We start from the raw sequence: 27,483 nt of genomic DNA on the forward strand, positions 1-27,483 counted from the left end.
TACAGAGTCTGTTGTTTAAAGCAAATCCAGTGCTGGTGCTGTTGCTGGGTTAGACTTCCTTAGAGCAATGGAAGAGGAACATGCTGTTGGGAGCACTCTCGTTGAGTGAAGTGCTAGGAGTTACTGCCTGAGTTTGAGTAGCGGCATCATAATCTTCCAGGGTTTTGAGAGTGTTGAGAGGGGAGAATCTTATTACTACTATTGTTACTACTCTCAGTAGTAGTTACAACTGACTACTGAAATGACCTCTTTTCCTATCCCAGAAGAGATGTGAAGTGATGTTTCCATGAGTAGTTTCATAGCAGCAGTGAACTAGGTAGCTGTTGCCCCTTGCCTCTGGCATTGCTGTGCTCACACATCCCTTCCTACAGGGTGTGTGAGCTTAGTAATTCCACTGTCCTGTGGTACCTGCAGGCCTGTGGTACCTGCAGTACAGAATCTTTATAACCACACCCCTTAAAACTAAACAAACCAAACCATCAGTGTTTTTCCTGCCAGCTTTGTGCAGTGCCTGATTCCCTACCTGCTGGTGTAAACAAAGGCTCTGGGACAGTGGAAGGGCAGTACAGGGCAGCTGGGGCTGGGGCAGCCTAGGCAGCATGGCTTGGGCATTGCTGCTATGATGGAGCACATTGCTGCAGAGCAGGCTTGACCCATTCTAACCTCTGGTGTGAGAATTAGGGAGTTTTCATCAGGAAATCTCTCAGGAGCCTAATGTTTAATTACAAATGCTCCTTTATTAGTCTCCTCCTGATGTTTTTAGCTCTCTTCACCTGAGGTTACACAGTGGTCCCCTCTTCTGATCTTTATTGCCTAGTCTTCCTGCCAGAAGGTTACTGGATTGCTTCAGAATGGTTTTCTTGAGCTCTGCTTCTGCTGTGGTGAGAGATGGCCACGCTTGCTGTGTCTGCAAGGGGTGTCAGTGGGGCTGGACAGCAGTGCCAGGCCTCTCAAAGGTGTGTCCTCACCCCAGTACCAGAGGTTTATCTGAAACTTGTTGGAAGAGCAGATGGGGCAACTTCAAACTCATCACCTCAGGAGTCTCCCCTGTGTGCTTCCAGAGTCTTTTGGAGCTTTCCATTCTCTCTTAAACCTCTCTCCCCCAATGCCCCATTCCTCATGCAAGAAAGCTGACTCTACCTCCTTGCCAAATCATTGTGATGCTTCTCAGTCTCCTTCCTCTCTTCCCAGTGCCTTTCCTTTCCTCTTGTACCTGCATTTTCTTTCTCCTGAGTTGTGTATGCACTCCTGAGCTGTCCCTTTTTAGGCTTCTTCCCTTCCTCACTTGCAGTGAGCTGCCAGCAGGTTGCTTGTAAAGTGCTTTAGTTTTCCCTGGATGCCTCTGCTGTCACTGCCTCTGTAGTTGGCTGAAATCATCCTCCATCACTCTTCTTCCTCCTGGAGAAATGTGCAGCCTCATGGGCTGTGAGTTTGCAGTTGCAAGCTTTACCTTGAGAGAATGAAATGGATTGACTTTAGGCATTGCAGAGCTGTCAGTGACAAGGCCAAATGCCCACCTCTGCACAGGACCCCGGGGAAACCTGACCTGCCAATCACCAATGCAGTGTTAAAGCAGGCAGGCTTTTGATGGCTTTTCTTTTTGCTCAGGTGTACTCTGTGTCAGGACACAATTCCATGCATGCTGATGTAAATTGTGCTGTTAAAAAGCCTTAGACTGTGCATTCCACTCCATCTTGCTGTTCATTATGCTAAAGCACTGACAGCTGCACATCATATAATCTGACCTGTGACACTGTTTGCAGAACTGCAGCACAGGAACATTGTTCACTTCTCTAGAAGTTTTCCATGCTTCCTCAGCTGAATGAGGTCCAGACACTAGCTGAATAGTAGAGAAGGGGTAAATGAATGAATAAGAGCTTCTCAAGCTTTGATCTTGCAAGGAAATGAAATTACTGCAGTCAGGTATTAGAAGTGTGATTGCCTTTCTTACCATCCTATAACAACAGGGTGTTTATCTTGCAGTAATTACAGGGGAGGCTTGAAACATCTTCAGCAATCCAGCCCTATTCTTCTCCACATAACTAATTGTCAATTGTCTGCCAAAGTAGTCTTTGTTTCCTAGAATCCTCTGTGCTTGAACCATAGTCTGAGCAAACCTGCTGTGTGTGTGCTGTGTGTGGCTACTGGAGTTCCAGTCCCTTCCTGGTTTAAAACAGGCTGTTCATTCTGATCTGTCTCTGCTTCTAAAGTTGTGTGCCAAAATGATGCTGCCCCTGAGATGGTGTTTCCCTGTCATCCTTCTGCTGTGCTTATTTCAAGCAGGGAGGGGAATGGAGGAGAGGATTAGCCATTATGCTTTAATTGCTTGGGAGGTCTGTATCTTCACTCTGTGTTGTTTAAACAAACCAAAAGAAGCTCTGTCCTACAGAAAAGTTGATTACTCTCAGGGTACTTTTTTCATTCTGGGTGCTACAACATTTTGTGTCTTTTTTTACCATGAGCCCCATTCTTTCCTTGATGGAAGGCAGGAACTGCAAGCATGGCAGCTGTACAGGCACAGAGTGTTCAGAGTAGCTAACTCATGGTACAAGCAGTAGAGGAGTTTTTTGCAAGAGCTATTAGATTTCAAACATGCTAATTTTATCTTTACTGAGCAAAGACAGAAACCTTTGTGTTGTCTTTACTCAGTAATCTGTGTAAGCTTAGTAGAAAGCTGTGTTTGAAGAGGCAAGGCAAGTGTTTGATGGCTGGGATGTGCTGCTGGAGTTTAACAACACTGATTTTTAATGCTAATTATATTTCCAGAAGTATGAATATACAAAGTAACTCTGTGATAAGCATTAAAAGGTAATGTCCTCTTCACTTTGTTTTATTGCAGCCAGAGACTGGAAATGAAAGCACAAATTGCAGATGCATTCATAGCAAAATTCCAGCTGACACCAGATGAAATGAACCTCCTTCGAGGCACGAAGGATGAGCCAATTACTGAGGTAGCTCAATGAACATTAAAAGCTTTGCCCTGAACTAAAGTGTAGAAGCATCCTGGCTGAATTGCATATGAGATCTTGTTATCAGTTTGTAATTTAATTGTTGTGGAGGAATGTACCTTTTAACAGAACAGTGAATTTCTGAAGAGCTTAAAACGTGTGATGAAAGATTCAAGTACCCAGAAAGCAAATCAGCGCTGCATTCTGCTTTGCATAATGTGTTTAGGGGGCAAATGAGCTATCATGTGGTTCCACACTTCAAAAACACCTTTAAAAGCACTGAGTTTTCAGTGAAGGTGTTTTAAAACATCATCACCCTCCAGGAAAGCAAATGAGAAGTCTGCAGTGCTTCAGGACTGTGCAGTACTCCCCTTGCACACGTGTGTGTGTGTACGTTTCACATGGGCACGCGTACAGATGTCCAGGGCCTTCAGACAGTGTGACTCCTGCCCTCACAATTACTTGCTTGAAGAAGATCCTAGGTGCTGATTCACTTTTAGCCACCTTCCAGAAGAAGTTTTTGAATGTTTTTGTGGTTTGCATAAGAAGGCAATTTGTTCTGTAGTGGAAGCAAGCTGAATAATGAGGGAATTGAGTACACATAATAGATGTTTATTATTGTAGTTGCATAGAAACCTTCACTTACATGTAGACTACCTGCTGAGACATACTATCTCATTCCCACAGGCATCCTGTTTGCAGTTAAAGCATTATTAAAGACATGGAACAGATAACCATAAACAGTCCTAATGAAAGCACAAATGGAATGTGTTAAATGATTGTGCATTTGAGTAATTGCTCTCTGCTTTTGTGCCAAATATTCACGTGGAAAACAGTCAGATTTCTGAAAAGCACATGGTGCAGGGAACAATGGCAGCTACACTCTCTCAGTTATTCAGTGCTTGGCTTGCAGGGGATCAAGGCTTAGTCTTTTTGATCCTTTGATCTCTCTAGAGCATTTGCAGAAATAACTGAGGTATCGTCATGGCTGTGCTACTGAGATGGCAGACTTCAGTATAAGCTCTCCTCCCTCATGATAAAAGTGCCTTCCCCCTATGACAGAATCAAACAGGGCACCCAAAATTTTCCTTCAAGGTTTCTGGGTTTTTTTTAAGGTGTGGAACCTCTGTACTTCATTTCAGTTTGCTCTTTTGTTGCTAGTGTGAGTGAGGAGGAGGTGATGGAGTGTGTACTAACATCCTCAAAAGTCTCTCCAAAGTATTGACTAATAAGTGTAACCCACACACATGCTACCTAAGACAGGTTAAAACCACCTCTCTGCTGGTACTGAATATTTACTGTGTGGAAGAAAAAGATTCTAAGACTGTTCAGGTGGAATGAAAGGTGAGAGGTGGCAGAGGGGGCTTGTATTAAAGCAGCACTTGGGACACAATCCTGTGAGGAACGTAGACATGGAATTGGAATGGCAAGTACAGAGTGCTGGAGACTGGAATGAGAAGTTACTGCTTTGAAGTACTGCCTTCATTTTATTTCATTTTTTCATTGATCTAGGATTTTTTCAAGGCCTTGGGAAGAGTAAAGCAAATCCATGATGATGTCAAGATTCTCCTCCGGACCAACCAGCAAAGGGCAGGGTGAGTGCGAGATCACCGTCCTGGAGGGCATGTGGCTGTACAGAAGGTGTCACAAAAGCCCCCCAAAGATTGGCAGCATTCATGCTTTTAACAATGGTGTGTGCTGGTTGATTTGTCTGTGCCTTTGCCAGTGCTGCCTAAAATAGCCTTTGCAAATAAATTCACTTTGTCTCCTAGCTTGGAAATCATGGAACAGATGGCTCTGCTGCAAGAGACCTCTTACGAACGGCTCTACAGATGGACCCAAAGTAGGACTGAGAATGTGTTTATGTTTATGAATATTGTGATGATGATTCCTTTCATTCCTTCATGTGGACTGAACTGAGCAAAAACCTTTTTGGGTTTCCTTCTTAATGCAAGATTTGTCAGGAAGTAAACAGTTAATTGGAGACTCTTCTGTTTTGGGCCAATCTCACCTGTTTGTAGAGCAGTATTACTGTGATGTGTGGGTATTCTGAGGTGGTTTTGCACACAGCACAGCTACACTTTGGTAGTGGGAGCAATTCCAGAGTAGTACATTTCATTTTCTTGCAGATTACAGGGAAGTTGTTGGGTTTGACAGTTTGGTAGCAAGATCTAGTTTACCTGGAGAGCTGGCTGTTAAAAAGAAAGCCAAAACCAAGCTTATGTTATCAGGATGCTCTTTGAATGAGAGTAGGTGATTCTTTGTTTGCACAAGTGCTCTGGATCCAAGTGTTAGTGTTCACTACAACATCCTGGCACTGTAAAATGTTTTACATCATTACTTCTCCCTTCTCCTAAGACATTGACAGGAAGGTTTGTGGATAAAAAGCTGGTACAGTATGAGGTTATATTTGTTAGCTGAACCCCCAAATAATGGTTGTGGCTTCACCCCAATAAAAATGTCTAAATGTTATGTTGATGTGGGCATGGTTTCCACATTCTTGTATGGAATACACAAGGTTATAGAGTTAATGTGGTTCAAGTAGGAAAACCCAAACAACTAAACAAAACTGAAACACAAAACACACCAACCCCCCCAAATGTCAACACAAGCCCACAGCTTACTTGAACACTTGCTCCATTTTCCTGATAGCTTACCTGGCATCTGCTAAACAGTTGTGAAGGAGTCTGACAGAGTGCTGATGGTTGAGTGATTTAACATTTGTACATGCCTACACCTAATTTGTTTGAATAGGTAATGAGCCTCCATCCTGTAGTGAAGTACTGCTTGGGGGGGAGTTTGGGAGATGTGAGCTAGGCCAGGTAACGTTGTGAAGGCTTCAATTCAAAATCAAACCCCTTTGTTTTAACTAGTTGTCTTGTTTGACATCAAAGTGTAGAGTATATAGAAGCATACAGGACACACTTCCTTTTACTCCACTTTTGTGTACTGTAGAAGTGTAAAGATCACACTTTCATCTGTGTTAATGTTTTATAGATGAATGCAGAGCTTTGACACAGGAGTCATGTGACATTTCTCCAGTTCTTGCTCAAGCCATGGAAGCCTTGCAAGACAGACCTGTCCTGTATAAGTGAGTACATGTGTGGTGATTGACAGACACCAGCCTTTCCAGCCTGTACATCTGAAGATGAGCAGGAGTTGCTGTGCCAGGGGTGGTGGCAGTTTAGTCCTGTGTCTGATTTGAGAGAAATCTCAGATTTTACTATGTCAGCTTCTCTAAATGCCAGAGGTGTTTGTGACACCATTGTGGTGCAGCAGATGCCATGGGACTGCCTTTCAACTTAGCAGTTTCTACTGTAACTAAAATGTCAGACTTCTTAATGTAAATAAGTTGTGGATTACTGCTACCCTCATTCGAGGGTTTTTCTGAAGGACAAAGCAAAAACGTTGCCCAAGGCTTGTGACTGTATCATTTGAGTTGTCAGAGTGAAAAACTGATGCAAGCTCATGAGCTTTTGCTGATGTGCTTCTGGGACTGGCTTCCATTATGTACAGCCATACTGAAAGCAGGCTACTGTGTGTGGCTGGCTGGAGCACAGGAGTACACAGTATAAAATGTATGCATGTATTGATACACTGCTGATTAGCTCCTGTTTGGCATTTGCTGAAATGTTGCTTTCTTAACACAGATGAAATGGCAGGGAGTAGAGAGAGCTTAGCCAGGAGATGGCAGTGCAAGAGCTGTTTTTCTTGGCAGGACCGTACTGAAGAGGTGGTGCTTACCCCCTGCCTTGGAGGCTCTGTCTGGAACATGCAGCCAGGCACATTTTGCAGCTATTGCAGATCACTTTTAGCCACAGGCATCCAGGACAACAGAGGGCTAATCACTCGTTCAAAGGCTAGCCTTGTCGTGAGGAGTATCACATGTGCAAAGGTGTAGGTCTGTGACATTGGAAGTCTCCATGGAGCAATTCACAGGGAAAATGCACAGTGCAAGTGGACCCTAAAGCCTCTGTTAGTATGAGAGATGTCCTGACACGCTGTCAGGCCTGCTAGTCAGTGTGAAGAAGAGGTGGTGATGCTTGGCCCCCACAGCTGTTGTATGCAGTGCAGTGCATTGGGCCATAGCTGGGGCTTTCGGAGTCCTTTCTCCTCTGGGCCCCCTTGGACAGCTGCAGAGGATCAGTCAGCCCTGTGTTTAAAACCTTTCAGAGGGTTCCTTGCAGATACAGCTGATAGTTTCTGTAGCAAGCCCTTTGTTAAATTACCTTACATGCAAGCTTCCCAGGACTGTTGTTTGGCTTTCCTAACAGTTCTGGGGAAAACTACCCTTTTCTGTGCAAACCCTCAGCTGGCCAGTTTGCCATGCATCTGCAGAAGAGGCTTTGTCTTCTTTCTGACACCTCTCACAAGCAGCAGTGCTAGTGTTGCCTAAGGTAAAGCTTGGCAGATAGGACCAAGGCAAAAGTAAACATCACTGTGGAAGATGCAGCCATCTCTCTCGTCATGTACTGTCAAGCTTACCTGCTTGCACAGCAGTGTTGTCCAAACTGCAGTACTCTGAAATCTCCTTTGCCTTTTGAATCTCCACATTTAGTGTATTCCTTTCCAAAAATGTTGGTATTCCATCAGTGCATAACCAACTGCTGAGTTTAAAAGGTAACAGATCACATCACAGGAGAGAGTCATTGTAAGTTGTTGATCTTACATGTATAAGAACCTCTGTGAACGAAGCACTTCTCCTCCAGGTCGCTGCCCTTGCCTCTGGTAAAGATGGACATTTGATTTGGTACAGCTGAGTAAGATGGTGAAGGGCAGGACTTTAGAAACAGAACTACAAATGATTGTCTTGTACTGACTTATGTCTTAAGGTGGCAGAAAGATTGCACCAGGTGTGGATTTTGGGGGCTGCAGGGATCCAAACTAAAGGCCTCAGTTCAGTTTTCATTTCCTGGTTCTAACAGCAGCATTGCAAACTGCTCTGAGCAGTGATCCTCTCCCATCATCCACTCTAGTTCTCAAAGCTTTTTCTCCACCTCCTTCCTTTCCCCCCAGTGATCATTATTTTAAATGGTTTCTCAGAAATTGAGGCAGGCTTGAAAAGAAGCCAAGTGTTGTTTTCTTCCCCCGAGGTGTGTGTGTGTGGTAACATGGTAGTGGGTGCTGTGTTTCCAGGCTAAACAGTAGTTACTGCAGGTATCTTTAAGATGCAGGATTTTGTAACAGTTATACTCTCTTCCCCTGAGAGCTAAAGGAAAATTAGTAGCTTTCTTTTTAAAGCAAAATGGTTATTATTAAATGCTATTTTCAAGCCCAGTGAGATCACAGGATCCTGTAACGATCTATTATGCAGCAGTTGATTGGAGGGATACAAAAGAGAAGCTTGACTGGCTTCTACACACACTGTGGGTATCAGCAAATCCTGCATCTCCCCTGCTTTTAACTCCATACTTCTTGTACATAGTCAATTATGAAATACTTCTTGTCCTCAGGCTTTTTTTAGTGGTAGCTATGTACTCTCTGAGTCAAGAAGGACAGAGTATGAAGACAAAGATCTTTTTCTTCCCCTCCCCTTCTCAATTAGTAGTTTGAGAAGCACAAACCTGAAGGCTCCCCTGAACTTCTTCCAGCATAACTGAACTGAACTTAGAACCTATTTGAAACACTCTGTTATTTTCCTTTGTGTTTTGTTCTCCACATCTGCTGCCTTTGAGTGCAGTACTAATTTTACTTCAGTCAGTGAGCAACATGCTGTTTGTTGTTATTTTTGTTGTATCTGTCCAGCTGCTTGGTGTCATTGGGAGGTGACACCATGCTCACTCTGTGGCATTTCTTCACTTCTATTGGAAAGATCAACTGTCATCTGTATTTGCTTTCTCCCCTTAGTAACTTATGTGTTTAGTTCAAAATGCTTACATGGGTTGTGGCATGGCTTGCAAAAATCCTGTTTCTAGGCAGATGTAGGAAGGATGTTAGCAGTGTTTGTTTCCCATCATTCACTTGCTGTCATGCTTTGGCCCCACAGAAGGTAGCCTGCTCCAAAATGATCTGTGTGTACCTTCATGGTACCTCCTCTACTACCAGCAATCCATTTCAGTTTGTACACTCTAGTCTGAGATTGCCCTTTCACCAGTGGACAACCACCAAATGAAAATAGCTCTTTAACTATTAATCATGTGGTAGCCTAGGAGCAGGAGAAAGCCTTCTACTGCAGTGGAGCAAGTTGCTGCTTCTGTCAGCTGGACCACATTTGGGCAGGAGTCCTAGGTCTGTCAATACAAGCTTACATGTACCCAAATGGAGAAACTGATAGTCCATGTGTTTATCTGTGAGCAGTAAGGGAAGGGGTGGGTGAAGGAAGAGTTACCTTTCGTGTCTGTTTGGAGGAATGGAGCCAGCCAGAGGGGTTTGAATGCTGCATAGTGGAAGCATCACTTCAGTGTCTCTGGAAAGGCAGGAGTGGTTGTTCCTGCTAACTGTAAAGCTGGGCCAGTGAGCTGTGATGAGGTGAACTGTTTGTTTTACCCATTTTCATGTTTCCATAACAGGTACACGTTGGATGAGTTTGGGACAGCCAGGAGGAGCGCTGTGGTCCGTGGCTTTATAGATGCTCTTACCAGAGGAGGTCTGGGAGGTACTCCCCGCCCCATTGAAATGCACTCCCACGATCCTCTGAGGTACAGCACTGACAAGAATGCCCATGAAGTGATCCTTCTCTTGCCTGTTGACACTTTTAATCCCTGACACCATACCCCACTGATTTACACAAACACTTCTGCCTCTCCTTAGGTACGTGGGAGATATGCTGGCCTGGCTGCATCAAGCCACAGCCTCAGAAAAAGAGCACCTGGAAGCCATGTTGAAGCTTGTGACCATTCAAGGTAGTCCTGGATTTTCAGACATGAGTTGGGAAGTGTTGGAAAAGGAGGCTGTGATAATCCAGAACATGTGGTTCATTTCTTGGGTTGGGTGCCAGCTGAGGAGAGTCTGACCTTAGATTTTGCTGGAAATAATCAGGGAATAGCTGGTGTCTGCATGTTGCCAGAAGAAAGCCCTCAGCAAAGAGGAGTGTTTAAAAATGCCCTTTCTCATTGATGGTGCTCACAGCAGGTTTGCAGTAAAGGTACAAGGGGACATTGCAGACTGTGCTTGGGGGTTCAAAAACTTGGTTGCATGGTTTAGTTGGTTGGGTGGTGTTGGATGATAGCTTGGACACGATGATCTTGAAGGTCTCTTCCAACCTGGTCTGGTCTGGTCTGGTCTGGTCTGGTCTATTCTATTCTGTTCTGTTCTGTTCTGTTCTGTTCTGTCTGTGGTGTATATGAATACCTGCATCTATGAGAACATGACCATAGGGCTGCTTACTGGTGGGATTCCTGTTATGCCTTGCTCATTTGTGTAGTCAATTGGTTGAGGAATTCTCTTCCTTCTGTGCTACAAGGAAAATGGAATTCTGTCCTGTAACATGGTGCTACAGGTTTATGGAGGTCAGAGGAGGCCACATACATCTGTGATTCCAATGCCTATTCTTTGGCTGCTATACTCTCTTTGAAATACATTGGATCCTTTAGAGAACTTTGCCCTGTAGAAGCTGCAGCATGATTTTCCTCCATAGCTTCCAAGACCTGTTTGATAAATGAATCTGGCATACTCAGTTGTGATAAACTCACTGTAAGGACATGCATCTGATGTGTATCACCTGAGCTTTTCAGACTGCATGTCTTAACTGAGGCCTGCCCTGGGATTTAAAGTGGATATGCATTCTCATTTTCCTTACTGCTGGAAGTATTAATTGGCTTTCCTGGTTAATGGTATATGAGCAAGGAGGTGGCTTAGGAACTCTTGTAAATCAAACAGCATACTGTAGAAGTGAACTGAATGCTATTTATTGGCAATATCTTAGGCCTCATGGTGGTTTTATGGCAGAAGTGGTAGTCTTTTGTAGATGGCTGATGCTTCAGCTGTACTTTGGGAGTCCTTCAGGAAGAGCTGCCCCATGGAGGGGGTTACTGTATCTGATGGAGCTGTGGACTGTGCTACTGCTCCTGCCCTGGCCTGCATTCTGTTCTGGAGCTCTCCCACCTCTTCATGCAGCACTCTGTTTAACTAATAAATCCCTCCACCTTCTGGCAGGATGTAAGGCTGAGATGCTGTGACCTCATGATTAGCTATATTCAGAGCATTTCAGCCACAGATCAGAGTAAACTACTTGAGAGTGCAGAGACCATGGGTGTTTTTTGGGGAGAATTACTGCAAAGTCACCATGCCAAAAGCTTTTTCCCATGCACACAGTTTGAATGAGAGTCAATGTTTCTGTCTGAAGCCAGACTATGCTTTCAATGATTGGTTTGGCAGCGGGTTTGCAGCTTTCAAGAAATGCAAAGAGGGATTCTTAGCTCCATGCTGGGAGCCCCAAGGCCTGGGAGGGTGCTGTCTGTTGGCCATTCCTCAGCATCTTTGGGAAATGGTTTTGATCATGCAAGTGGTTCCGTGCACAGGATCTGCAGGGCAGCAGTGGGTGTGACAAGAACCATTGAGGGGAAGTGCAGCTTACAATGGGTGTGACAAGAACCACTGAGGGGAAGTGCAGCTTACAATGGGTGTGACAAGAACCACTGAGGGGAAGTGCAGCTTACAATGGGTGTGACAAGAACCACTGAGGGGAAGTGCAGCTTACAATGGGTGTGACAAGAACCACTGAGGGGAAGTGCAGCTTACAATGGGTGTGACAAGAACCACTGAGGGGAAGTGCAGCTTACAATGGGTGTCACAAGAACCACTGAGGGGAAGTGCACCTTACAATGGGTGTCACAAGAACCACTGAGGGGAAGTGCAGCTTACGAAGTACCTTGAGATTGTTTGCTCTGCATCAGTACAGATGCTGAGATGGTAGTGGCTAACCAGGGGGTACAGTGTCTGTGGTACCAAGAGAATCGAATTGGTCTGTGCTCTGGTACACTCAGGAGGTGTCAAGCTGCACAGGCCAGAGCCCAGCTTGAGTTAATCTCCTGTAGCTCTTTAAAAAATGAGCATCTTGTGTATCTGCACTTACAGCTGCTGTCAAAGATTGGCATCTCCAGACAGCAAACCTTCTCTAAAGCTAGTTCGGATGTTGGCATTTCTGTAGGCTTTCTTGCTAACCGTTTGGAGTCTTTCCCATGCCCTATAGAGGGAGCCCAAGCAGCTGCTATAGATCAGACAGCTAGCTGGGGGCTGAAGTTAGCTCAGGCAGATGTTTTAATTTCAGCTTGAGTAGCTTGTGGATGGTTTTGTTGTTTTCAGACAGCCCTGTTCTGAGTGGAGATTTCTATGAGTTCTCCTATAACCTCTACAGTTTCAGGACTATGGAGAATGTCTTAAATCACAGCTACACAAACCTCTCTTCCTAATAAAACCCAACACAGAATAGAATAGAATAGAATAGAATAGAGCAGAGCAGAGCAGAGCAGAGCACGTTGGAAGAGACCCTCAAGATCACCGTGTCCAACCTATCATCCAACACCACCTAAACAACTAACCCATGGCACCAAGCACCCCATCAAGGCTTCTCCTGAACACCTCCAGGCATGGTGACTCCACCACCTCCCCAGGCAGCCCATTCACAGTATCACAGTATAACTTAGGTTGGAAAGGACCTCGAGGATCATCGAGCCCAACCTATCAGCACAGACCCCATGGCTAGACCATGGCACCAAGTGCCACGTCCAATCTCCTCTTGAACGCCTCCAGGGACGATGACTCAAAACCAACCTGACCTGCAGTGGTTCCATGGATGGGGCATCTGCCACCTCTCTGGGCAGCCTGTTCCAATGGGCAATCACTCTCTGTGTAGAACTTCCTCCTAACCTCCAGCCTAAACCTCCCCTGGCACAGCCTGAGACTGTGTCCTCTTGTTCTGGTGCTGGCTGCCTGGGAGAAGAGACCAACCTCTGCCTATCTACAACCTCCCTTCAGGGAGTTGTAGAGAGCAATGAGGTCTCCCCTGAGCTTCCTCTTCTCCAGGCTAAGCAACCCCAGCTCCCTCAGCCTCTCCTCACAGGGCTGTGTTCCACATGCATAGCTGTGAGCGAGGCAGAGGCATGAGTGGAAGGAAAAAGCGGTGTGAATGCCACATTTTTGGAGGAACATTCCCATCTCAGCTTTTACTTTGAAAGCAACAAACTGTGTAGCCCATAATCAGATACTTAAGAATAGCTTTTAAAACACTTTAAAATGTTGAGCTTGCAAATGTGAACTCTTTAATCTCACCCAAAGTGTTGGTGAGGTCTTCAGCGCTGACAACACACTGCTTGGTGTTGGAGTGGACAGAGATCTTGTGCTTGACAGGAAGGGAGAACTGCAGGCAGTCTGTTTGAAAGATGCAGCAGTTACCCATGTTTTTCCTGGAGTTTCAGGAACCTTCCTGGAGAGCAGAAGCCAAAGAAAGTGCAATAAGGTCTGAGAGAGGTCTGTCTGTAACAGAGGGATGCGTAAAGCGCCACGGTAGTGCAGCAGGCAGGCAGAAGCAGATCCTCAGTAATGGACTGTCACTGAAAGTGCCTTGGAGTCTCTGAGCATTGTTTATTCCACACAGGATTTCTGTCACTGATGTGCTAGTACTTGCAAGAGTCCTGTCATCCTCATTCCTGACCTCATTGCCCTCTGCAACTACCTGAAGGGAGGTTGTAGCCAGGAAGGGGTTGATCTCTTCTCCCAGGCAAGCAGCACCAGAACAAGGGGACACAGTCTCAAGCTGCGCCAGGGGAGGTTCAGACTCGAGGTGAGGAGGAAGTTCTTCACCGAGCGAGTCATTGGTCATTGGGATGTGCTGCCCAGGGAGGTGGTTGAGTCATCGACCCTGGAGGCGTTCAAGGGGAGATTGGATGTGGCACTTGGTGCCATGGTCTGGTCATGGGGTCTGTGTTGATAGGTTGGACTCGATGATCCTCGAGGTCCTTTCCAACCTAAGTGATACTGTGATACTGTGATACTGTGATTCATTCTGCTGGGCCATTTCCCTCTCCTGTTTGCCCTGTCTAAAACACTGCCACTGAGCAAGAAAATGCATCTGAGGGAGGGAGCGTGTGAGACACCAGGGTCGTGAGGCCCTGTGCCTCGGTAGTTTAACTTCTGTGCTTCTGTAGCTGAAACTTTCATGCACAACAACTTGTTGTGAAGTCAGTCTGGCCTAGATACCCTGTTGCAGATATGTGCTGGGTGCTTGTTCTGTTGATGAGCAGTGGAAGTGTGACTGTCGCTGCTGAGCCGCGGTGTGAATTGCCAGGGCGCAGCCGGGAGCTGGCGGTTGTGTAACCAACCACACATCTTGTGGCTCATAATCTTCTTTTCTTTCTTGAGATCAATACTCAGATTGCTAAACATATTCTTACTACCTTACCCATTTAGTGTGCTGGAATTCTCACTGGTCCCCACTGAATTCCGTTGCTTCTGTGGCTTTGCTTGTTTTTGGTGTGAAGAGGCACTGGCACAGGTAGCTGATCTCTTGTAGTTTTCATTCTCAGAGCTAATCTCTTTTAGTCTGAAACAAGAGCTGCAAAATATAGCTTCAGGTCACCTGATTTCTGTCACATGTCACAGCCAGTTTGTTTACTGCTCATTGCATGGGTCCCATCTGAAGATGAACTCCTGTTGACAAGTTTTAAATTAGGATCTAAGTCTTGCTTTCTCTGTGAATCTATTCTGAGTTGTTACTGAAGTGAGAGCTTGAAGATCTGTTGCTTTCAGTGTGATTGATTTGTGACAGCACCGGTTGCCATGCAACAATTCATTTGTGTGCCATGATAAGATAGGCAATACTCTCTTTTGTGTATAGTTCTGTGAAAGAGAAGTTTCAGTTGCTGCTGGGGGGGAGGCACTGGCTACTGCTGCAGCACACAGCAGTGGGGAGGTACCTGCGTGATTCCACGTAGCGATGCCATGAGCAGCGCCTCGGCGCCGAGTGCTGAGACACGCTTGCACTGGGACGTGGGCCTTTCACCCTGCTCTCTGCTGTTGCTCCTTCAGTGTCTCACTGACCTGCTTTGGTTTCTTCCCCCTATTCTTTTGTTCCTGTTAGATTTTTGGCTTCCTGCTAGATCCTTTATTCTTCCCCTTGTTCCTTCTCCCTCAAATCCCCAGGCACTATGTTGTGCTAGGAACAATTGCACAGCATAAGGTAATGACTCTCCAGGACTCTTCTTTTGTCATACAGCTATTTCTTACTGGGGAAATTTAAAGTTCAGTGGAGGTGTGAACAAGTCTTGTGGAGAAAAGAACATGCAGTTCATAATGCTTTTTATGGGGGAGTAGCTTCTGCATTTGTTTATTTGTTTTATAGTCTTGAAGAAAAGGGAATTGCATTTGCATAATCTTGGCATGTGTTTGCCTTAACTGTAGGTGTGGAAGAAAACATTCAAGAAGTAGTTGGGCACATCACAGAAGGTGTCTGCAGGCCTCTGAAGGTGGAGTACTTGCTTTTCCTTAGCATTCTAAATATAAACTATATTCTGTCATGTGTTTCCAGACCCTCTGACCCTGTCTCTGCAATGCAGGTTCATCACCTGTGGTTAAGAATTATATTCATCATCAAAAATGAGAGATGCCATAGTTCCTGGCTGCCTAGTTTAAATAGTCACATGGTGTGAGATGCTGGGATGCTAAATCTGCTGCTCCTTTAAGTTCCACAGTTCTGTGCATTCCAGCCAAGTCATTAGGAATAGACTCAAACCTTTGTGTAAGAGGGAGCTTTGGCCTGGGTTTGAGCACTTGTCTTTGTGGTTGGTGCAGAAGAGCATTTTGCTTGCCAGATTCTTTGCACTCATATCATACTATCAGTCAGGGTTGGAAGGGACCACAAGGATCATCCAGTTCCAACCCCCCTGCCATGGGCAGGGACACCCCACACTAGATCAGCCTGGCCACAGCCTCAGCCAGCCTGGCCTTAAACACCTCCAGGGACAGGGCCCCAACCACCTCCCTGCACAACCCATTCCAGGGTTTCACCACTCTCATGGGGAAGAACCTCCTCCTCACATCTAGCCTGAATCTCCCCACCTCCAGCTTCATTCCATTCCCCCTAGTCCTGTCACTCCCTGAGATCCTGAGCAGTCCCTCCCCAGCCTTCCTGTAGCCCCCTTCAGATACTGGAAGGCCACTTGTGTGCTTCTGCTCTGCAGAAATGTCACCTGAAACACTGTCAGTGGTTAGTTACTGTGCTAATAAGAATGAAGGAAGCTAAAAGACAATTAAAGACTTCCTATTGTGTTTTAATAGCATGTAACCTATGCTAATTCACTGTCAGTCTAGACTCCCCAGTGTAAAATATGCTGTTCTTATTGTTTCCCTGGAGAAAATTTCTGTAGCAAAAAACAGAAAGGGAAAAAAGCCTCAAAACCTCCCAGCAGAAACCCCTTCATCTACTGCAGCTAGGTGATTGCAAGCCATGGTGTTGAACAGAACAGCAGCAGACTCATGTTGGAGGAGTCTTTTCTACAGAGTGTTGTTCCTTTTGAAGACTGTCCACAGTAAAAAAACACAGCTGCATTAATTTCAGAGCAAACAGTCCTTTCTTCCCTGTAGCTGTGTGGCACCACAGTGTACTGCTTTTCTGGTGGGTTTCTGCTGATGTTTGCAGACCTGTCACTTTGAGTGGAGTTGGTGCTGAAGTACAGAGTAGCCTGATAAAAGACTAGTCACAGAATTTCCACAAGCACTGTTAGATACAGAGTTATGGAGAATTTCCTTACTGCTTTATGCCTCTCCTTGTGGGTGTACAGTGTGATAGTTTCCCTCCTTTGGAGGAAGGATTCTGCTCATGCAGTACAAACTGTCCACGACAGTTGCTTTGAGTTTCGGGCATGCAAGTGATTCTGGAGTGCTCACTGGTGGTAGGTGTCACAGTCTCACAGTCTCACAGTATCACTAAGGTTGGAAGAGACCTCAAAGATCATCAAGTCCAACCTGTCATCACAGACCTCATGACTAGACCATGGCACCAAGTGCCACATCCAATCCCCTCTTGAACCCCTCCAGGGATGGGGACTCCACCACCTCCCTGGGCAGCACAGCCCAATGATGAGCAACTCTCTCAGTGAAGAACTTTCTCCTCACCTCCAGCCTAAACTTCCCCTGGTGCAGCTTGAGACTGTGTCCTCTTGTTCTGGTGCTGATTGCTAGAGAAAAGAGAAGAGACCAGCCCCTTCCTGGCTACAACCTCCCTTCAGGTAGTTGTAGAGGGCAATGAGGTCACCCCTGAGCCTCCTCTTCTCCAGGCTAAACGACCCCAGCTCCCGCAGTCTCTCCTCCTAGGGCTTGTGCTAGCCCTCACTTCAGATGGAAGTTTGTAATAGGGGCCACTGAAAGCATTTAGATTTTCCAGGTACACATAAGATGAAGTCAAAACTAATGCTTTTGATGTCTTATGTAGACTTCAGATAGGCTTTGATGGGCACCCAACTACAGAATGCATAGGATTAGGAAATGGGGAGTGTGTGTGCAGGGCTTCACCGAGCAGACAGGTGTAGTCACTCACAAATGTTGGTTCTCCTGTGCAGTGAAGACTTCTGCAGGGAAAGCAGCAATGCTTTTTTTGCTGCTTTCTTTTGTTAGTTCTCATTTTTGGTTTTTGACACTAAAATCTTTGGGGTTTGGTTTTTTATTCCTTTCCCCACCCCCCTCTCCTTCTGCCTGCTCTGCCTTTTCCTGTTTCCTAATTCTCTTCTCCATTGAAGAGCAGACAGATAACTTGGGGGAGCTGGTGATTTGTGTGTAGCCCTTTCACACACAGGCATATGGGAGAGCAGTGCAGTGATAAGTCACTGTCTATCACTGCCTCCTGAGTGCCCAGAGACTGACCCTGGGGCAGCCTTTTCTGAGTAGCTTGAGACTGTGTGTACCATGAAGACAAGACATTGACTGTCCAGCTGAAAGAGACAGTCAGAGCTGTTTTGGTCTGTGTAGCCAGTGTCATGGTTGAGATAAAGAGTTAGGTATAAACATACCTAATTAAGTACCAGTGGGAGGCATATAATCTCTCCTTTCAGTGAAGGAGAAATTGCTCCAGGTGAAATTGTGTCTTCTAGGTGAAATACAGAATACTTTGGATGCTCTGAGTTGCTGCATGATGCTAATAATGATCATAGTATCATAGTATCATAGAATCAGTCAGGGTTGGAAGGGACCACAAGGATCATCCAGTTCCAACCCCCCTGCCATGGGCAGGGACACCCCACACTAGATCAGCCTGGCCACAGCCTCAGCCAGCCTGGGCTTAAACACCTCCAGGGACGGGGCCCCAACCACCTCCCTGGACAACACATTCCAGGGCTTCACCACTCTCATGGTGAAGAACCTCCTCCTCACATCTAGCCTGAATCTCCCCACCTCCAGCTTCATTCCATTCCCCCTAGTCCTATCACTCCCTGAGATCCTGAGCAGTCCCTCCCCAGCCTTCCTGTAGCCCCCTTCAGATACTGGAAGGCCACAATGAGGTCACCTGGGAGCCTCCTCTTCTGCAGACTGAACAGCCCCAACTCCTTCAGTCTGTCCTCACAGGAGAGGTGCTCCAGCCCTCTGCTCATCCTCCTGGCCCTGCTCTGGACGCTTTCCAGCACCTCCAGATCCCTCTTGTAATAGGGGCTCCAGAACTGGAGGCAGTACTCCAGGTGGGGTCTCACCAGAGCTGAGTAGAGGGGGAGGATCACCTCCCTCGACCTGCTAGCCACACTTCTCCTGCTGCAGCCCAGGATCTGATTGGCTTTGTGGGCTGCAAGTGCACACTGAGAGCTCCTGGTGAGCTTTTTGTCCACCAGCACCCCCAAGGCTCTCTCCTCAGGGCTGCTTTCCAGCCAGTCACTGCCCAGCCTGGATTTGTGCCTGGGATTGCCTCGACCCAGATGCAGGACCCTACCCTTGCTCTTATTGAACTTCATGAGGTTGGCTTGTGCCCACCTCTCCAGCCTGTCAAGGTCCCTCTGGATGGCCTCCCTTCCCTCCAGCGTGTCTGCTGCACCACACAGCTTGGTGTCATCAGCAAACCTGCTGAGGGTGCACTCAATGCCACTGTCCATGTCACCCACAAAGATGTTGAACAAGCCTGGTCCCAGGACTGATCCCTGAGGGACTCTGCTTGTCCCTGGCCTCCACTGGGACATGGAGCCATTGACAGCCACTCTTTGGGTGCGGCCATCAAGCCAGTTCCTTATCCATCTAGTGGTCACCCATCAAACCCATGTGTCACCAGTTTGGAGACCAGGATGTGGTGTGGGACAGTGTCGAAGGCTTTGCTCAGGTCCAGGTAAATGACATCAGTTGCTCGCCCCTCAGCTATTAATTTTGTCACCTGCTCATAGAAGGCCACCAGGTTGGTCAGGCAGGATTTGCCCTTGGCAAAGCCATGCTGACTGTTCCCAATCACCTCTTCACTATTCTTCTGAGCCAGTAGTGACTCCAGGAGGATCTGCTCCATGATCTTTCCAGGCACAGAGGTGAGACTGACTGGCCTGGAGTTCCCTGGTTCCTCCTTCTTACCCTTTTTGCAGATGGGGGCAATGTTTCCACTTTTCCAGTCTGTGGGGACTGCCCCAGACTGCCATGACTTTTGAAATATAATAGAGAGGGGTTCAGCAACCTCCTCTGCCAGTTCTCTCAGTACCTGTGGGGATTTTGCAGCTTTGCAGCTGTTCTTGTTACTCAGTGCTGGGGAGGCTTCTGGGATGCCCTGGTACTAACTCATCAAATGATCTCATGATGTGGGAATTCCCAATAACAAGTTTCCATACAAATCTGTAGGGTTTCTGAAATTAAGAATCCACACACCTGCTTTTTTTGTGTGCCCTGAAGCTTGGCAGCCAAGAAGCACTTTGTAGATACAGAATGCTCTGGTTAGCTGGATGCTTTCTCTTTAAATCCTGGTTAAATGGACTTTTCAACACTCAGACATATGCTGCATATAAAATCCTAGAGGCTGGCTTTTGAAGTGTATGCCCTGAGTGATGCTTGTGCCTCTTTCTTCTGCAGGTCAGGATTGAGCAGGTGATCGTGGCCGAGCCAGGAGCAGTTTTGCTCTACAAGATTTCCAATCTTCTGAAATTCTATCACCATACAATCAGGTATGCAGAGCTGCAAACTGTACTGAAGATGTCTGTCCTTGTGTGGATGCAAGGATCAGTATCATGAAGAGTGTTTCTGTGGCCTAGCTTTCATTCTGTGCTGTGCACTCAAGCAATGTGCATGCTGTCAAGCAGACACCCTTTTTCCATCGCCCTTCCTCAATTCATATTGAATCTGCTTTGGAGTATAGCATCAGTTTGCCCCAGAAACTGTTTATTGTTCTGTGTAGATACCAACACTCCACAGAAACACCCTACAGGAAACATGTAAGGTGACAAAGCCGAGGTCCCCTTGAGAATAATCTGGAATTAAAGTATGTCTAGAGACTCAGCTATGGTGTGTTTGCCACAGTTTCTGCCCAAGGGTGCACCTGCATTTTGCGGTGGGGAAGATGCTTGTCCTATTCTGTATCTTGCTGTGGAAGGTGTAGCAGTCACCTACCAGCCTCTCAGATGTGGCTTCAGAGTGTAGAAGCTGGAGAGCAGCAAGGACAGCTGCTTTGATGCATTGTGGCATTTGCAGTAGTGTGGTTGGTTGGTTTCTTATATCTGGTTGGAAGAGATCTCCAGGATCATTCAGTCTAACCCTTGACCTAGCAATGAAGGGCCAACACTGAGCCGTGTCCCTGAGCACCACGTCCTCACTGGGGACTGGGGAGGGACTGCTCAGGATCTCAGGGAGTGATAGGACTAGGGAGAATGGAATGAAGCTGGAGGTGGGGAGATTGAGGCTGGAGGTGAGGAGGAAGTTCTTCCCCATGAGAGTGGTGAAGCCCTGGAATGGGTTGTGCAGGGAGGTGGTTGGGGCCCCAGCCCTGGAGGTGTTTAAGCCCAGGCTGGATGAGGCTCTGGCCAGGCTGATGTAGTGTGGGGTGTCCCTGCCCATGGCAGGGGGGTTGGAACTAGATGACCCTTGTGGTCCCTTCCACCCCTGACTGATTCTATGGTACTCACACCGCTTGAACACCTCCAGAGCCGGCAACTCCACCATTGGACTGGGCAGACATTCCAGTGCTTGATAACCCTTTCAGTGAAGCCTGATTTCACACTGGCTAGGAACAGCTGTAGCAGAAGAATCTTCCTTCACAGCCCTGGACTGAACTGCTGAGATTTGGATTTACTGTTGTGACTCTAAGCCTCTTTCTGCCTGAAAAAGACATTTAGATGTTGGGCAGACTGGGATAAGTAGTTCTCAGGCACCTTCCCCTGTATTCAAGCCCTCAGTTCTGTTGGCACTACAGGTCAGTGGTAGAATTCATGTAAGACAGATTCCTGTCAAAAAAAATGGAAACACTTTACTGTCATTTTTCTGCCTCCAAAGTTTGTTTCCAAGTGGTTATAAAGCTTCATGCAGCTGAAAATGTGATACTAAAGTGGAAGGTCTTGGGCAGTCATACCTGTTGCCTGTTGTCTTGCTAACAATACATTGTTCACTGAGTCACAGAATCAACCAGGTTGGAAGAGACCTCCAAGGTCATCAAGTCCAACCAATCACCCAACCCTAAGACCACTGAAGTACCTTCTGTCTGCTGAATAATTTCCTCAGTATAGAGGAAGTGCAGCTGACTGAGGAAAGGAAAATGCAACCTAAGAGATGATCTAATAAATGCAGTAAGATTGTCACCTGAAAATCAAGCCTCAAGTTTAAGTCAGCCCTGTTGTGATAGAATGAGCATCTTTCCTGCCTCTCTTACCCAGAAGGGGGGTGTGTGAGAGGCCCACGTGCACCTAGTGCCATTTAAGGTTTATGCATAAGTATAATGGCCTCACACTTGCAGCAGCCAGGCAGGAGTTCTTGTACTCTGGTAACTTGGCAGTGCAGGAAGAAGAGAGGTGATACTCTCTCTGAAGGACAGGGTGGCAGGATGGTTATCAGCCCTTTTCATGTGATCCTTTTTCTGTCACAGATGTACAGAGTAACAAAACAAAAATCCAGCATATTTTGGAATGATACTAAAAAGTTGGTGCCAAGCTTTAGTTACCCTGTGCTTAATGTCTGCTTAATGACACAGCTGCATTAATTGTTCTCAAAGTCATGACTGAATCTCTCAACTAACAGGGAGAGCTGTTCCCTGCAATTTTGTTTGTCAGTTTTCAGCTTCCAAAACAATTTAAGGTATCTCACCCTGTCATGTTCCCCCCCTTCAGGTTATTTGATGGATCTTAATTTTGTTTGCAGTGGTATTGTAGGAAACAGTGCAGCCACACTCTTAACAACAATTGAAGAAATGCATTTGTTGAGCAAGAAAATATTCTTCAATAGCCTGAGTCTTCATGCAAGTAAACTAATGGACAAGGTTTGTTTCACAATCATGCACCTTTCATGTTTAAAAGCACACTTTCATTGCCCTTTTCTTTCCTTTGCTATAAAATTATTGACCAAGCAGCACTTTGTATGTCAACTGTCCCTAAAGCTGAAGCTTGGTAGTTTGAACATTTGAGCTGTGGAGCTACATCAGAAACTTCCTCTCTGTGTTTTAATTCTCCTAGCAGTTGCATTTTTGTGAACACAGAGCTAGAACACTCTTGTTAGCAGGATTTGTTTGTACAACAGGCTGTATGTGTTTTCAATCTAGGAGAAGCAAAAGCACTAGGGAGCAATATATAGAAGTCAGCTAATTAAGGTAGATAATGTCTATTAATGCATTATTAGATTAATACTTAATTACTCATATGCCTAATTGCTTTCTTGAAGTTAGGAATTACATGAAGTAAGTGCAGTGAGAACAGGTTTGGGCTTTTCTGTCTTGTATGAAAATGGTTTCAACCACCTGATCATTGCTGCTCTTAGAAGAGAATTTGCTATTCTTACACCCTAGAAAACTCTGCCTCAATCACCATCTCTTTCCTAGTACTTTTTCCTCTCCTGTGATTGCTTTGAAGTACATTTCAGTGAACTTCCCATAGTTCAATAACTAATGCAGAGTTTTTCTCAGACTCCCCTTGCTTATTCCATGTTGCAGCTGGTGGGTTTCGCCCTGGTGGGTTTCCCCCTTACTTCACCTGTTTAAAATCCTAGGTAAAGCCAAAGCAAATTGTTAGGCTACATGGCCCTGTCCATTTCTTAGGGATCTGGTCTTCATCCAGCCTCCCTTTCTGAGATCTGATGAGTAGAGGAGGCCTAAAAAGCCAGCAGCTGCTATTGCACAACCCCAGAGTTGGTATTACTCCCAGCTCTCACAGTATTGCTTTTCTCCAGCTGAAAAAATAAAGAGTTTAATGGTGAAAAACAAACAACAGAGTTTTGTAAGTGAGTTGATCAATTATTTGTATTTAACCTGCAGGATAAATGCAGAAAATACCTACAGTTACACAAACAATCATTTGAGCCAAATGTTTTGGTCCCCCAACCATCCAGTGGGATTCTCTGAGTTCAGTGAGTGATGGTCTGTGGTCTCAGAAGGAGTTTTCTCATTCAGCACAGCTTGCATCTGGTCTCAATTTCCTGTCTTTCTGCAAGGCCTGAGGAATGGCTTCCTCAAAGGAGCAGTTGTTCCTCCTCTTCTTCCCTCCTGTAACTGCCAGGGACTCCTTTCAGTGGTTTTACTTGTTAATTGGGTTACTCCTTAGTTGCTGCCACCCACAGTCCCTGCTGCTGAAGGGCACTCAGTGCTTTTAGTGTGGAGTATTTCCACTTGCAGGCGGTGTCGGCAGAGCAGTAGCTCCTCTGCTGCTCATGCTTCTTCACGGAGCAGTTCCAGGCAGGCTAATAAAGCACACAGTGGACAGGGACAATAGGAATTCACTGGCCATGCATGGATCCCTCACAGCATTTTATTTCCTCATAAGGAAGCTGAAATAAAAAAGGCATGTACTTCTTTCTTTTATGAAGAGAAATCAGTGACTTAGCAAAACTATATGACTGCTCTTTACTCAGAAGGAAGGCACAGACAAGGGAGCACTGAAAGGAAGAGATTTACTTGGCTTGAACCTCTAAGACAGCTCTCTGCTCACTTCTGTTGTATTTAGTTCTGTTGTTTTCACCCAGCTGGGTCTTACCTCTGTACTCACACAGAATCCAGCATCATTCTTCCACTCACAGCTCATAGTCTTTGTACTCTTGTTTTGGGTGATATGCTGTTGTCACTTTGGAGACACAGAGAATTCAGATGGAGAAGAAGAGTGATAAGGGGATTGTGATGCCCTGGTTCATTGTGTGTGTTACTTGTCTTGTCACTGTGGGAAGGTTGTGTAATCCTCTGTGCCCTCTTAGTTCCCCCTCCCGCAGCCCCTAGCCTGATGTAATTGGCTCTAGATTGCTGCCATGGTTTTATTAAGAAGTCAAATCTGGGTTTATTTGCATTAAATGAGGACAGTGATTGCACTGCCACCTTCAGGGGTGTTTTACTGCAAGCTATGAACGGCCTGCCCAGCCTGCCATGTAACATAAAAGGTTGATCATGCTGCTCTTTCTCATAAGCACATGTCACACATTGACTCTGAAACAGTCCCAGCTTTACATGGCATATATTCCCTGTGATGATCATGCCTCAGGATGGAACTGAGGTCAAAAGCTTGAAGGTACTCAGAAGAGGATTAGATACATGACTAACAAAGGCATCTACAATTACTTAATCTCTGTGTTTCAGCAGTTAAAACCCAAGTGACTATGGTGGAGAAGGGATCCTACTGTATTGGTGTATAGTCCTAGAACCAGAGTTTTAGAGACCCCTTTTGGGCACCTCACATTATTACCCTCTGTGAGTGACTGCTGGATTGATAGACTGATGTCTTCTTTCCTTATGGCTGAACATAGTTTTGCTTCACAAACAGTACAAACTTAGTAAGCTGAATTGCACTCAGAGAAGCTTGACTTCCTAGAAGAGAAGGACCTATTTTCTCCTCAATCTGTTCCTTTGTCGTGTGTCAGTGCCCAGATAACAGCTTCTGTGCCTTGGAGTGGCACAGTGCTTGTACATTCGGAGGACTGGCAGGGCTGATTTTCACAATCCTTTCTCTTCCTGTGTTCAAACCAAAATGGTATATACATCACTAGCAGCCTTCTCTGCTCACCCCACCCTTTTCACCGGCGTTTGCTAACTGTAGGTGCTGCCACTGCTTCTGGAACGTTTTCTTTTCAGAGGAGCTTAGAGCCCTGCAGAGCAGAGCCTTTGTGGCTGTGTGACTGGAAAGGCTTTGTTGCTGCTGCTGTTATGCACAGAGAGAATACTCACTTGTGAAATGAGTAAATTACTTCTCATTGTGACAGTCTGGAAGTCATGTTTCCCTGTCTCTGCTTATGTTCTGCATCTTGAGGCACCGATGAGCCTCTTTCAAAGAATATCACCCTGCCATTATTTGATTGAAGTATGATTCTCAAGGCATGTTCATCAACTGTGGAAATAGATGAAAATGCAAATGGTGTGTTCTTATGGACAAAAAAATAAAATCCTATGAACTTGGGTTCATAGTTCCTAGTTCATAGTTCAGATCATTGGAAGGTGGTGAATATAGCATGTGAATGTCACACCACTTTAATGATGTTTTCCCCCCATGTCATCAGTTACTGCTGATAAGATATCAAGCAAGGAATTCTGGATGGAAATCAGCTCTACAATTTTTACTTAATTCAAAGGGAATCTAAGTATTTTCTTCATTGCTCTTTGTAGCTATAGAAGCCTTCCTCTGAATTAGCAATGAAGTGGTAGAACTTGTCAGGAGTCTCTTTAGCCCTGTGCAAGTTCTCTTGTGCTGTGTCTTGCTGCGCTGTGCTTTTCAATATCTGCAGTCACACAGCTGGTTGGGAAGTAGTTTTTAAGACAAAGCATGTTTCATTAGGTATGCTAACTCCTCAAGGTCCCTTCCTTTGGATGCTGATGAATGACAGGATGGTAATTTGACTATGATGTCCTCATCACCACAGACAGTTGAATCCCCTGGGTTGTTGGCTGTGCTGAGTTGAGGGTTGCCATCACACCGCCTGGAATGTTAATTTCTGAAGTGCAGTGGGAAACTGAGACTTCAGGCTGTTCTTTCTAGGACAAGAAAACAACTTCCTCTTCACATCTATTTTTGAAAGAGTCCCACATTACATAAGTATCACAAGCACAGAGCTGTGTGGAAACTTAAAGGCAGTCTTGGATCAGGATTCTCCTGATGGTTGTCAGGCCATCAGCGTAGATGATGCAGGGAAATCCCTGGTTACCTCAGCGTCCTTCGCTGCTTTGCTTAGAAGCACTTTCCTGTGAGCAATCTTCTTCATTACTGGAGAAAATTTCAAGCATCCTGGCTGTAATCTGAAAACAAGGTAGTCAGCAGTTCTCACAGCTTCAGACTCTTCAGTCTGAGAAGCCCCTTTGATGGTGTTCTCACACACACTTCTCAGGCAGCTCTTTGTGATCAGCAGTCTGTGTAACAGAAATACCGAGCGCGCTGCCTGGAAGCGAGTTCCTTCTTATCAGAGAAAGGCAGTACATAGGGGAGTCTCTTTGGCTCCAGTACTCCCTGGAACCTGTCATGAGCAGTTTGGGGATTGCTTTGGGATTGTCATTCCTTAATGCCACTCTTTTCAAAGTAATGTATGCAAATTGGATGCTTTGAGTGGATCATCAGTTAAGTTTATCAATGGGGGAGGTATGAAAACATGGCATGGGAAAAACTGTTAAGTGTTTCTTCAGAGTTTGATTCCTGTCATAAGGAAACCACATATGGGGCAGATCTAGTGAAACTGGTTGGTGTTGTGATCTTCATCTTGTGGTTTTGAATGGATCCATGTGAACAAAGCAAAGCTAGCAAGAACTTCTGTTGCCTTTTCCTCAAGACCTACCTCATAGCTGGAAAGCATCCCATCAGACACTCAACTTTGGTAATCTCTGTCAGATCCTAACAGGGCTGAAAAGAGATTAGGACAGCTTCTCTGAAGCTTCTCTGATAGATATACCCTCAAGTTTCTTAGACTGCTGTTGTTTACCTGTAGTGAATATTGTCTGATTTGTAGCATGAATTTCTGTAGTTGATACTAAGCAGTTATACCTGATGGGGTGACACATCCAGATACCTGTTTACAGGGTTCCATGTCTGCAGTGTGTTCATCTCTGCCCCTTGCCCATGGGGATTTTTAAAGACTATTAAAAGCTTATTAGGCCCTTGGAAAAGCCACCAGACTCTTGCTTGTCACTCTAAGCAGTGCCTTCTCCGAGGAGTTCCGTGATTGAAATTACCTTCTTGGTTTGTTTGGTGCCAGTATCACAGAACTGCAGAATGGGTGACTTCACCAGGGACCTGTGGAGACCATCTAGTCCATCCATCTTTCTCAGAGTGTCAGGTTACTCAAGACTGGTTCCAGATGAGTTTTTAATGTCTCCAAAACCCCACATTCCACAGCCTCAGTGTACAGCTGTCTCCTGTCTTTGGCCAGCCTCACAGTAACAAATGGTTTTCCTGTGTTTCAACCTGTACCCATGGCCTCTTGGCCTGTCTGGCACTGGGCATCACTGAGCAGAGCCTTCTCCTTCTTTATCTGTGCAATCCTCTGTGAGCCTTCTGTT

At 45.8% G+C, this 27,483-nt stretch overlaps 1 protein-coding gene across 1 annotated transcript in view; it reads left to right on the forward strand.

The window, feature by feature from the left end:
- COG6 (component of oligomeric golgi complex 6) overlaps window positions 1–27,483 on the forward strand; it is a 56,859-nt gene that overhangs the window by 12,207 nt on the left and 17,169 nt on the right. The window contains exons 5-13 of the mRNA XM_068168617.1: window positions 2,840–2,951; window positions 4,461–4,543; window positions 4,721–4,791; window positions 5,946–6,039; window positions 9,458–9,586; window positions 9,699–9,790; window positions 15,285–15,349; window positions 19,905–19,996; window positions 22,176–22,293. Of these exons, the coding sequence (XP_068024718.1) occupies window positions 2,840–2,951; window positions 4,461–4,543; window positions 4,721–4,791; window positions 5,946–6,039; window positions 9,458–9,586; window positions 9,699–9,790; window positions 15,285–15,349; window positions 19,905–19,996; window positions 22,176–22,293 (856 nt within the window). The remainder of the gene's footprint in view (window positions 1–2,839; window positions 2,952–4,460; window positions 4,544–4,720; window positions 4,792–5,945; window positions 6,040–9,457; window positions 9,587–9,698; window positions 9,791–15,284; window positions 15,350–19,904; window positions 19,997–22,175; window positions 22,294–27,483) is intronic.

Source organism: Melanerpes formicivorus, unplaced genomic scaffold, assembly GCF_026170545.1.
Source record: "Melanerpes formicivorus ecotype bairdi unplaced genomic scaffold, bMelFor1.0.p_v2 SCAF_144, whole genome shotgun sequence".
In the NCBI taxonomy this organism is placed as follows: domain Eukaryota; kingdom Metazoa; phylum Chordata; class Aves; order Piciformes; family Picidae; genus Melanerpes; species Melanerpes formicivorus.